Source organism: Plecotus auritus (genome assembly GCF_963455305.1).
Source record: "Plecotus auritus genome assembly, chromosome: 3".
Taxonomy (NCBI): Eukaryota; Metazoa; Chordata; class Mammalia; order Chiroptera; family Vespertilionidae; genus Plecotus; species Plecotus auritus.
In genome coordinates, this window is record NC_137772.1 from 162497337 (window position 1) to 162510953 (window position 13617).

A 13617-nucleotide genomic window follows, 5' to 3' on the forward strand; every position below is an offset into this window, starting at 1 on the left:
CAGACTAGAGGATCCCAAGAATCAGGTCAAAGATTTGAAATACGAAGAAGCAAAAAATACTCAACCGGAAAAGCAAAAAGAAAAAAGAATCCAAAAATATGAAAATAGTGCAAGGAGCCTCTGGGACAACTTCAAGCTTACCAACATCCAGAAGAAGAGAGAGAACAAGATACTGAAAACATATTTGAAGAAATAATGACAGAAAACTTCCCCTACCTGGTGAAAGAAATAGACTTACAAGTCCAGGAAGTGCAGAGAACCCCAAACAAAAGGAATCCAAAGAGGACCACACCAAGACACATCATAATTAAAATGTCAAGGGCAAAAGACAAAGAGAGAATATTAAAAGCAGCAAGAGAAAAACAGTTAATTACCTACAAGGGAGCACCCATATGATTGTCAGCTGATTTCTCAACAGAAACTATGCAGGCCAGAAGGGAGTGGCAACAAATATTCAAAGTGATGAATAGCAAGAACCTACAATCAAGATTACTCTACCCAGCAAAGCTATCATTCAGAATTGAAGGGCAGATAAAGAGCTTCACAGATAAGAAAAAGCTAAAGGAGTTCATCACCACCAAACCAGTATTATATGAAATGCTGAAAGGTATTCTTTAAGAAGAGGAAGAAGAAGAAAAAGGTAAAGATAAAAATTATGATCAACAAAGTGACAACAAACACATATCTATCAACAAGTGAATCTAAAAATCAAGTGAATAAAAAAAATCTGATGAACAAAATAAACTGGTGAATATAATAGAATCATGGGCATAGAAAGGGAGTAGACTGAAAATTCTCGGGGGGTAGGGGTTTGGGGGTATGGGAAGAGATTGGACAAAAATCTTAAACCTATGGATGAGGACAGTGGGGGGGGGGTAAGGGCATGGAGTGTGGTGGGAACCAGGTGGAGGGGAGCTATAGGGGGAAAAAGAGGAACAACTGTAATAATCTGAACAATAAAGATTTATTAAACAAATATATATCGACTTGCATTTGCACACTTATGTTCTAATGTACAAGGCAATTAATATCGTTATTCAAATATTTTCCAAATGTACATCTTACTATGATATTGCTAATGATAGTCAATTTTGAGCACCTGCACTAGGTGACTGTGTATGTGTGTATATAATATTATTTAATCCTCACATCAACCCTGAGCTAGGCATTCCTATATATAGTATTCTTAGTACTATTTTCCCAATATTTCTGGCTCTCCATTTTCCAGGCACATGGCAAGAATGTATTTCCTGGCCAGCCCCCTGTGGTTGAGTGAGACCACGTCACTAGTCCTGAGCAATAAGTTGTGAACAGAAATGATAATGGGGGTCACTTCTGAGCCAGAGTACTTCAGTTGTTGATGTGAGACTCTCCAGGTCTTCCTTTCCCGCTCCAACAGTGACCAGCAATGTTCTATAATTAGATGGTGGCTGCTCCATTAACCATGATCCTGGAGCAAGGAGACATCGAGCGGAGTTCCCATCTAACAGATGATGAACATGCATTGCAAGCAAGAAATAAATTTTCAGTGTTTTAAGCCATTGGGATTTGGGGATTGTGTGTTCCAGCAAAAACTAAGGTTCATAAAATAGCTTGTTTGAGGTCATGTGAGGATAGTAGATGACAGAGCTGGATTTGAACTAATGTCTATTTTAATCTCTTCTACTTCATTATAAATTCCTCAAGGGCAGGAATTCGTGTCCCACATTGCTGTCCTTGTTTGGGAAAACAACAGGGTCTGAAATGATGAGAACTCCTTTGCCCAAGACAATGAGACCACCTTGAAGAGCCCAGAGTCTCTCATTAGTCATCCCTTCTATTCCTAAATATTTCAAAGAGATTCTAACCTTGGCCCAAAGATATTGTTCTCCTCTCATATTGAGACATCAAGGGCTAGGAGAGAATTACTTCGCCTTGCATCAACTGGCGCTTACAAACTGGTCCAAGCTGTTCAAGAACTAAGATTTCACTCATCTGTAAAACTGACTGAGTAGCTCCTGATCACAATAAAATGACTGAATACAAAGATCTCATTTCCTGAAGTGACTGAAAGCTCCCTGGAAACTAACCACATTCACTGCATCTTCTCTTATTGATCTAATAAGTCAGTATGCAGATGCAGACCTTAGAAATAAATACCTTGCTTTTAATCAATCTATAAATATTATTTTAAAAACTATTCATTTGTCATGATGCTAGAAAAATGTGTATCCTTTCCAGTGGCCCAGATATCATGACCCTGGACCTAAGTAGATGGAACCGTAGTAATAGTTCACTTTTTTGACCTATAAGTAAACAGTGTGTGTGTGTGTGTGTGTGTGTGTGTGTGTGTGTGTAAACTTTTAGAAACAAAAACGTGGCTGTGGTCTCAGAACAGAATGTAAACATTAGTAATTTCATAATTTAAAACAAAAATGTATATAGCTAATAAAATATAAATAAGGCCAAAAAGAAAGGCAGAAGAAATGGTAAAAGTATGAGAACCCTCATCATATAAAGAGATACTAACTAGATTAGAAAATTCTAGTCAACCTTTAGAATACATTCTTCCTTCTTTGTCTTAGTAATAAAAACTTCTGAAATTTTAGCTGAAAATACAGCTACATTTCTCAGCCTCCCTTGTTGTGTTGTGAAAATTATACTCAGTTTTGGCCAGTGGAATGTAAGTCAATACAATGTGTGATCTTTCAGGTCACCTCCTTTAAAGAGAGTCACTTGCTTTAGACTTCTTCCCCTGGGAAATGGCAGTACACCTGGACCATGAGATGAAAGCTACTTGATGAGGAAGGCAGATTTAACAGGTCATGAGGCAAAGCTATCCAACCTTGGGCTATTAACTATCTTTGGCTATTATGGGGGAGACAAATGAACTTCCACTTATGTAAGTCACTCTACTTAAAATCTTTTTTTGTCACAACAGCTTGGCATGTAGCCTATCAAAAGTTGATGAACAAATACTCTATTATTTAATGTTAGAAAAATAAACATGGCAATTAAAAAACAACAGAACACTAAACAGAACAGAGAAGAGAGAGCAGACAAATCTTTATTTTTCATAACTGGATGTTACCTGAAATTGATGAGCTAAAAAGTAGTGCTATACCTATATGGACTAAAATTAGGGAACTACCAGAAGAATGATTTTTAAAACATTTCAGAGGAGTGAGACAGAGATGGGGAAGAGTGAAATTGGACACTGCTGCTTTTCTTCTTAGGTTCCCCTGTATCAAGAACCTTGTGCAGGTTTATTATTAAAATGAAGCTTATGGCCCTGGATGGTGTGACTCCATTGGTTGGGCATCGTCCGGTGCACCAAAAGGTTGCTGGTTCAATCCCTGGTCAAGGCACATGCCTGTGTTGCGGGCTTGATCCCTGGTGTGCAGGAGGCAGCTGATTGATGTTCTGCTTTCAAATCGTTCTTTCTCTTTCTCTTTCCTTCTCCCTCCTCTCTCTCTAGCACTCAATATTTTTTTAAAAAATAGAGCTTATACACGCAAAAAAGATGCAGTGCCGCAACAGACTGTTTCATCTAAATAAACACTAATGCAGGCTGACTAAATTCTATGCTTTGAACTATAAACTACAGTATCTATAGCACTAAAATACTACTTTTAATGAGTTTAATATAAGCCCTAAAAATATGTATCCTTATATAATGTTATAAATATTTTAAATTAGAACTTTGTGGATCCCTGGCAGGGAAGCTCAGTTGGTTAGAGCACTGTCCAATACGCCAAGGTTGCTTGTTCGATCTCTGGTCATGGTACATACAAGAATCAACCAATGAATGTATAAATAAGTGGAACAACAAATCGATGTTTCTCTCTCTCTCTCTCTCTCTCTACCTAAAATAAATAATAAAATTTTTAGCCCTAACCACTTTGGCTCAGTGGACAGAGCATTGGCCTGCAGACTGAAGGTCTCGGGTTCAATTCCATTCAAGGGCACGTACTTCAGTTGCTGGTTCCCAGGCCTTGGGGTGCATGCAGGAGGCAACCAATAGATGTGTCATCAATGTTTCTCTCTGTATCTCCCTCTCCCTCCCACTCTCTCTAAAAATCAATGGAAAGATATCCTCGGGTGAGGATTAAGAAAAATAAAAATAAATAAATAAATGATAATAATAATAAATTTTTTAAAAAAGAACTTTGCCACCATTCTAGGAATAGAAAAATTTTAGCACTGAAATAGCAAATAAATATTTGCTCTTGTATCATAATTTTAGCATCTTTCCCCTCCAAGTTCAGTATTTTGTTACACAAGAAAGTTATGAAATAAAATTCTCATGATGGTATGCACTGTGTCTTGTACCTGATATAACAGATAAAGGAGATGTTTTATGAAAACGGACGCCTTCTAATCTACTGAAAGGTAAATCTTAACGGCCTCTCTCAGCTAACCTTTGATACCATGTTGAACTTAGGAGGGAAGAGAAGCCCTGAATAAGATCATAATGTGAAAGAAATAAACTATTTGCAAAATATTCTTTTGACTTTGTCTTACAGTGGTGTTCTCTGCTAATTTTAGGTGATTAAATAGTGACTTAAAAAGAAATGATGGGAGTATTTGGATATGATAAAGAGTTTGAAGTATTTTACGTGTACCTCAAACTCTTTATCATATCCAAATACTCCCATCCACCCAGCCACTAAACCTCAAACCTGGGAGTCCCCTTTAATCATTTTCTATTTTAACCACTCATACCCAATCAACACTAAGTGCTGTCCATTTTATTTCCAAGATATTGTTCTAACATATCCTTTTCCTCTCTCATCTAGAATACAGTGCTGGGCTCTTACTGGTTTTCCTGCCTGCCCTGACTCCCCTCTTGCCACCCTCCACACTGCTGCAGGAGCGCTGTGGACCAGCTCTACCACCTCAGAGCCCTGCTTCCGGTGCTTCCACTGTGCACCAGCAGCTACGAGAGAAAATGCAGCCTGTCTATTTTGGCAGCAAGACCCATCAGGTTTGCTTCTTTTCCTACTTGTATAACATCAGTCCCCAACACTCCCTGGTATGCTCCATGAACTCTCTTATTCTTTATCTCTAGTACTTCACACAGTGCCTGACCCTTAGCAGGCACTCAATAAGTACTTGTTGACTAAATAAATATTCTCTTCTGATAACAGCCAACTACCTATCATTTCCAACACACCTTTTTTACCTTCACCATACCTCACCATATATTCCATATTTATAAACTCTTCCATCTTAACCTTCAAGACCCAGTTTAAATATCATCCTCTGTGGAAAACTTCTTTACAGCTATTCCCCTCACCTTTCTCCATGTCCCTTCCATTAGAAAATGAGTCAGTTCTTCCTCTATACTACTTCCTGCTTCGGTACTTCTCTTTCAATGTCCATTATTACATGCTGGGGTTTTAGGGTTATACATGCCTCTTATAAACTCCTTGAGAGTAGTCAGTGACATTCACCTCTTACAGAGGTGAATCAACAAATGTTTTCACAGGACTGAACTCAAATATCACTCCCTCTGTATGCCCCATCGCTGTGCTTAAAGTCCACACCCTAGGACTAGAGTCCTGTAGTGTATCTAGGCATGTGAGTCAGACCTGGGTTCAAATTCTGACTCCAGTTGATAAATCTTGAGCTAATTAGTTATTTTCTCTGATTATCAGTTTCCTTATCTGCATAATATAGTTCATTACACTTCATTAAGTTTTGGAACGATTAATTGAGATAATATTTTTGAAAGTAACTAGTAGACTGTTCAGTGAATTTTACTTCCCTTACTGAGAAGGAAAAGCAAGAGGAAGTCTGAGATATCATGTAGAGGTAGAAGTAAAGAATGAGAGAGAGAGAGGGACTGCATGTGTGTGTGGATGTGTTGGAGGGTTTCGTTTAGTTTCGTTTTGAAAAGGGTAATAATGAGGTGACTGTCGAACACAGCGATTTTCAACCAGTGTGTCGTGGCAGGCACACTGATGTGCAACAAGAATTTTTAAAACATTCAGTACTTGACATGCAATTTAGTCAAGGGCACTGACCTCTTTTCCCTTAGATTGTCAAATAAAAACAGGACAAGAGCCAACACAACAATAGCCATCAGTGTGAATGAATTTTTGTCAGATCAGAAAAAAATGTCTTTTTTTTTTTGATTGCAGAATTTTAGTAAGTAGTTTATGTGTGCCATGAAATAAAAAAAGTTGAAAATCTACATTCTAACAGATAAAACTAAGATCAATTTAAGATTAACTTTTCTATATCAGCAATGATATTTTAGTGACTGTAAAAAAATCATCTTTGAACAAAATAAAAAAAATTTCAAGTTTTGCAACTAACTATTTCAGTTAATCATAGAGAGTTAGTGAACCTTATGTATGAATGAAGCAACTGTACTAATAAAACAGAAATGTGACAAAGTAAACTTTTGGTCAACTCTAATTTAAACATCTCAAAAGGAGTTATAAAATATTGTTGCAATTGAACTAAACTGCCCATATCACTCACTCAAAAGTAAAATTGTTCTAGAACTTAAAACTAATTTTGCATCATGACCTTTAGAATTATCTACAGCATTGTAGGTATTGAATTCCCAGTAGTAACCTTGTGACTGACACTAATTTGTCATCTGAATGTCAGTAAATTGCTTCTTGGTTCTTCTTCCATATAGAATGATAGCAACTTTTTTCATTCCATAATTACACTAGTATTTACATTCAGGTTATTCTAAAAGCATTTTCTAGCCTCCTAATTATGCTTTTAAAAATTCATTCCTCTTATCAATTAAATGTTGTTTTGCAAGGGAGTGTTAACATGTGATATAACAGCCTGTAATTCCCTCAGATACCAGGAGAGCTCAGGAAATGTGCATGGGTACATTCTTCCCCTCCCACAAAAAAAAAAAAAAAAAAAAAAGACACTCTAGGACAGGCTCTAGCCAAATAACATTTGAATCAAAATATCCCTAAGACTGCCCAGCCAGTGTGGCTCACTGGTTGAGCACTGACCTATGAATCAGGAGATCAGGATTCAATTCCCACCAGGATTGCAGGCTCAATCCCCAGAAGGGGGCATGCAGGAGGCAGCTGATCAATGATTCTCTCTCATCATTGATGTTTCTATTTTTCTCTCCCTCTCCCTTTCTCTCTTAAATCAATAAAAAATATATATTTTTAAAAAATATCCCTAAGACTGCTTGGCCAGTGTGGCTCTGTGGTTGAGCACTGACCTATGAACCAGAACATCATGGTTGGATTTCTGGTCAGGGCATATGCCTGGGTTGCAGCTCAGTCCCTAAAACTGGTGAAGGATTAAAGGTAGGTATAATCACATATGCAGCAGGTGAAACTAAAAATGAAGAGACCCACTCTGAAAAACTTCCATAGATATAGTGCAGAGAGGATGTATTGAAAAAAGAGCCAAATCCCAACTCATCTCATGTGTGAACATTGTTCCTGCAAGTTAGTGAAAGAGAATCTAGCAGATTCCCACTAGGATTCTAATTAGAAGCAGCCAAGGCCAGACAGCAGGTAAGGGAAGCTTAGTAACTAGCACAGGGTATAATGGGACCCAACAGGTAACTGTGGCAAGCATTTCTGATATCGGAAGCCACACCTCCAGGGGTTGTGTGGCAATATTCATGCCTAGTGTACCAAAGATTTGGGAAGCACTGCCATGGCTGACTTTTCAAAAAATAGGCAAACCTGGAAAATACTAGGGGCCCTCCCCTAGAAATACTAGCTGTCACTGGGATCCAAGAAAAGAAACTTCAGCCCTAAGGCAGTGGTCGGCAAACTGTGGCTGGCGAGCCACATGCGGCTCACGAGCTGCCGTTTGTCACTCTGTTGACTAATGAGTTTGCCAACCACTGCCCTAAGGCAACAAACACTTATGAGGAGGAGAGACAAAATGGCAGCAGAATAGACGGACATGTCCTGAGCCTTGTCCCGGAACAAACAGAGTGAGCGGCTGAAACGAGTGGAATTCAGCCCGAATTGGCGAAAGAGACGCAGCTGGGGCACTGCAACCACATGAACTGCAGACACAGAGGCAGCCCGCTCCTGTCCAAGGAGCAGCAGCCCCGTGAGCAACCGACCCCAGGCCTAAGAGCAGCAGCTTCACGTGGCCTGCCCCTGTCCAAGGAGCTGCAGCTGTGTGAGCAGCCAGGTCCCCCATCTGAGGAGCAGCAACCATGTGAGCAGCTAGCCCCATCCGAGGAGCAGCAGCTGCTTGAGCAGCCCACCCACGACTGAGGAGCAGCAGCCCCACGCAGCCGGCCCCCCTCTGAGGAGCAGCAGCTGAGCATAGCCTGCACCCTGCACCTGTCCAAAGAGCAGCAGCTGTGCTGTACGAGCATCCAGCCCCCTTCCAAGGAGCAGTAGCTGTGCAAGCAGCCCACCCCCATCCGAGGAGCAGCAGCTGTGTGAATAGACCACCCCCTTCCGAAGAGCAGCAGCCGCACAAACTGCCTGCCCCCATCCGAGGAGCAGCACCTGTGTGAACAGTCCACCCCCTTCCGAGGAGCAACAGATGCACGAGCCGCCTGCCCACACCCGAGGAGCAGCAGCTGTGTGAGTAGCCCACCCCCTTCTGAGGAGCAGCAGCCACATAAGCAGACGGCCCACGTCCAAGGAGCAGAAGCTCTGTGCAGTCCGCACTGGTCCGAGGAGCAGCACCCACACCCAGCTTGCACCTGTGCAATGAGAAGGAGCAATTTTGCAAGTCTGATCCTATAAGGCTGTCTCCAGCACCGAACTGATCCTCACAGCCAACTGGCTTGGAGGTCAATTCCTCCCAGTGACACCAACAACAATCAAGACTTAACTACAACAATTCTGTACACACAGTCCACAAAGGGGTGCACCAAGAGTGTCCACCTCAGGTTAACTGGAGAGGCCGACCCACTGGGCCATATAGGAAACCTAGTACACAAAGCTACCCTACCAACTCAGGGAAGCAACAAAAATGCGGAGACAAAGAAACAGATCACGAATGAAATGGAGGAAAACAAACGACTGGATATAGAATTCAAAACCACGGTTACAAGGTTTTTCAAGAATATCCTAGAAAAGTCCGATAAATTTAGTGAGACCCTCAAGGATATGAAAAAGGACCAACTAGAAATTAAATATACACTGACTGAAATAAAAAATATTATACAGAGACCCAACAGTAGACTAGGGGAATGCAAGAATCAAGTCAAAGATTTGAAATACAAAGAAGAAAAAAACACTCAACTGGAAAAGCAAAAAAAAGAATCCAAAAAGTTGAAGATAGTGTTAGAAGCCTCTGGGACAACTTCAAGCGTACCAACATCAGAAGAAGAGAGAGAGCAAGATACTGAAAACCTATTTGAAGAAATAATGACTGAAAACTTCCCCCACCTGGTGAAAGAAATAAACTTACAAGTCCAGGAAGCGTACAGAACCCCAAACAAAAGGAATCCAAAGAGGACCACACCAAGATACATCATAATTAAAATGCCAAGAGCAAAAGACAAAGAGAGAATATTAAAAGCAGCAAGAGAGAGGGAGAAACAAAAAAGGCGGCATAGGTAAACACCTAAACTATTGGCTCGCACAACAATTTCAAAACTACAACTAAAAGACTAAACGTCTACCACCCAGAACCACGGGAAAGCTAGCTGAGTGGAAGTTCTACAACTAGAAGGAAAGAGAAAAGAGCATTGAGACATGCACAAGTGCTGAAAAGCTGAAGTATGGAGGCGCGCGAATCGGGCTGGCGGCGGGTGTCTCGGTGTGCTGCTTCTTTCAGCCCGAAGGGAGACAAACTCCAGATTACTCTGAACTCCAGTTTCTGGGGAGACGCTGGAGACCCATACTCCTACGGGGAGAATCTGGACTGTCTGCCATCAGAGTGGAAAGTGAGGGTGACTTTCTTGCAGAGGTGCGCCCAGCATTCATTGTTTACTGCGCTGGGGCGTGAGACGTGGGGACTTGAAAACACGGAAACCAGAGATGGCTGACTGGCAGCCATCACTGTTTGCCACACCCTAGCCTAGTGACTCCCTGAGATCCTGCCCTGCACAATCTACAAACCCACCCAAGCTCCATGCAGCAGCTTTTGCATATATATGGCCTGCCCTATTGCAGCTTAACCAAACAAACTGCAGCTCTGGTCAGACAGCTCCAAAACCTCCAAACCCCAAGCAAAGAGGAGAAAACTGTATTTCTTGCTATACCTCCTGCTGGGTGGCCTCAGACAGTAGCTGACCACCACCCCATTGGAGATCCAGAAGCTAGTGTATCTAGCAGTCAGTGTGAGACGACACCAGATTTCAACTACTCACATCCATAAGTGACACATTCAAGAGGCAGACTCAGTGAACACCAAAGCCCCACTGAAGCAAGTTCTGCCCCCTAAGTGTGTCTCCAGTGCAGCAGTCCTTCCATTATAAACACAGCGGGTCCTCACAGCCAATTGGCCTGGAGGTCAATTCCTCCCAGTGACACCAACAACAATCAAGACTTAACTACAACAAGGCTGTACACACAGTCTACAAAGGGGTGCAACAAGAGTGGCCACCTCAGGTAACTGGGAGGCCAACCCACTGGCCCATATAGGACATCTAGCACACAAAGCCACCCCACCAACTCAGGGAAGCAGCAAAAATGCGGAACAAAGAAACAGATCACAAACGAAAGAAATGGAGGAAAACAAACGACTGGATATAGAGTTCAAAACCACGGTTATAAGGTTTTTCAAGAATATCCTAGAAAAGGCCGATAAATTCAACAAGACCCTCGAGGATATGAAAAAGGACCAACTAAGAATTAAACATAGACTGACTGAAATAAAAAAATACTATACAGAGACCCAACAGCAGACTAGAGAAATGCAAGAATCAAGTCAAAGATCTGAAATACAAAGAAGCAAAAAACACTCAACCGGGAAAAAAAGAAAAAAGAATCCAAAAAATTGAAGATAGTGTAAGAAGCCTCTGGGACAACTTCAAGCTTACCAACATCAGAATTATGGGGGTGCCAGAGGAAGAGAGAGAGCAAGATACTGAAAACCTATTTGAAGAAATAATGACTGAAAACTTCCCCCACCTGGTGAAAGAAATAGACTTACAAGTCCAGGAAGCGCACAGAACCCCAAACAAAAGGAATCCAAAGAGGACCACACCAAGACACATCATAATTAAAATGCCAAGGGCAAAACACAAAGAGAGAATATTAAAAGCAGCAAGAGAAAAACAGTTAATTACCTACAAGGGAACACCCATACGATTGTCAGCTGATTTCTCAACAGAAACTATGCAGGCCAGACGGGAGTGGCAAGAAATATTCAAAGTGAATAGCAAGAACCTACAACCAAGATTACTCTACCCAGCAAAGCTATCATTCAGAATGGAACGTCAGATAAAGAGCTTCACAGATAAGAAAAAGCTAAAGGAGTTCATCACCACCAAACCAGTATTATATGAAATGTTGAAAGGTATGCTTTAAGAAGAGGAAGAAGAAAAAAGTAAAGATAAAAATTATGAATGACAAATACATATCTATCAACAAGTGAACCTAAAGATCAAGTGAATTAAAAACCTGAGGAACAGAATAAACTGGTGAATATAATAGAATCAGGGGCATAGAAAGGGAGTGGACTGATAATTCTCAGGGGGAAATGGGTATGGGGGGTGCAGGAAGAGACTGGACAAAAATCGTACACCTATGGATAAGGACAGTGGTGGGGAGGTAAGGGCAGAGAGTGGGGTGGGAACCCGGTGGAGGGGAGCTATGGGGGGGGGGGAGGGAGAAACAATTGTAATAGTTTGAACAGTAAAGATTTATGAAATTTTTTTAAAAAATAGCAGGCAGGCAAGCAGTTGGCCCCTGTCCAAAGAGCAGCAGCCACGGGAGCAGCCAGGCCCCGTCCAAGGAGCAGTGGACATGAGCAACCTGTCCCCATCCGAGGAGGAGCAACCTCATATTCAAGCCACCCCAGTCCAAGGAACAGCAGCAATACGAGCAGCCTTCCCCACCAACCAGAGGAGACACCACTGCTGTGAACAGCACTCACCAGAGAAGCCGCTGCCAACTGAGAAGCAGCTGCAACCATGACCGCCCGAGGAGCAACCACAGCCCGAGAAGCCACCGCCACCCAAGGAGCAGCCCCTGCATGGCTTGACATCTAGATCAGTCGGTGAGACCAAAAATGGGTAGACAAAGATAAGCCCAAAAGAAAGAAAAAGAGGAATCGCCAGAAAAGCAGCTAAGTGAAACAGAGGAATACAATATGTCAGAAAAAGAATTCAGAATCAGGTTCATAGAGAAAAAAATCAACACCTTATGTAAGAATCAAGAAGAAATGGGTGAAAAAATCAACAACTTATGTAAGAATCAAGAAGAAATGAAGAGTGATATAGTTGCAACAAAAAACACCATGGAAAGTTTCAACAGTAGACTAGGAGAAGCAGAGGACCGAATTAGCAAATTAGAAGACAGGGAAGCAAAACACAGCCAAACTGAATTGCAATTGGAGAAAAAAATTAAAAGACAGGAGGAGAGCCTAAGGGAGCTATGGGACAACATGAAAAGAAGCAACATACAAATAATAGGGGTGCCAGAACAACAGGAAGAGGCACAAGGGTTAGAAGACCTATTTGAAGAAATAATGTCAGAAAACTTCCCTGATGTGGTGAAGAAAAAAACTCACATAAGCATAGAGAGTCCCAAACAGGATGAACCCAAAAAGACCCACACCAAGACACATCATAATTATGATGGCAAATATTCAGGACAAAGAGAGAATCTTAAAGGCTGCAAGAGAGAGACAGAAAGTTACATACAAGGGAGCTCCCATTAGATTATTAGATTATCAAATGATTTCTCAACAGAAACACATCAGGCCAGAAAAGAATGGAAGGGAATTTACAAAGTGATGCAAACCAAGGGACTGAATCCAAGAATACTCTATCCAATAAGGCTATCATTCAAAATTGAAGAGGAAGTAAGGAGCTTCACAGACAGAAAAAAAAAAACTCTAAGGAAGTTTATCACTACCAAGCCAGCAATGCAATAAATGCTAAAGGGACTGGTGTAAAAAGAATAAATAAAAAGGTAAGAAGGAACACATACACAAAAAATAAAAATGGCTACAAACAAGTACCTTTCAATAATAACTTTAAACGTAAACAGACTAAATGCTCCAATCAAAAGACATCGAGTGGCTGAATGGAAAAAAAAAATACAACCCATATATATGCTGTCTACAAGAGACCCACCTCAGAAAAAGGGACTCATACAGACTGAAAGTGAAGGAATGGAAAAACATCTTTCAGGCAAATGGAAATGAAAAATAATCTGGGGTAGCTGTACTTATATCTGACAAAATAGACCTCAAAGTAAAAGCCATAACAAGAGATAGGGAAGGCCACTTCATAATAATAAAGGGATCGATACAACAAGAGGATATAACCCTAATAAACATATATGCACCCAATGCAGGAGCACCCAAATACATAAAAAAAACTCCTGGAAGATATCAAGGGAGAGATCAACAACAATACAATCATAGTAGGAGACTTTAATACACCACTGACATCACTGGATAAATCCTCTAGACAAAAAAATCAGAAAAGAAACAGCAATTCTAAATGACTCACTGGATCAGATGGACCAAATTGACATCTTC

The 13617-nt window shown here is 41.0% G+C and overlaps 1 protein-coding gene across 3 annotated transcripts in view; it reads right to left on the reverse strand.

Annotated features, from left to right (window-relative positions):
* Window positions 1-13617, reverse strand: part of MSRB3 (methionine sulfoxide reductase B3) — a 206167-nt gene that overhangs the window by 170598 nt on the left and 21952 nt on the right. Inside the window, exon 2 of one of the 3 annotated variants that reach the window (XM_080662719.1) lies at window positions 3154-3221. The exons of the other annotated variants lie outside the window; for them this stretch is intronic. Within the exon in view, the coding sequence (XP_080518845.1) occupies window positions 3154-3221 (68 nt within the window). The remainder of the gene's footprint in view (window positions 1-3153; window positions 3222-13617) is intronic. 3 annotated transcript variants of the gene reach the window in all.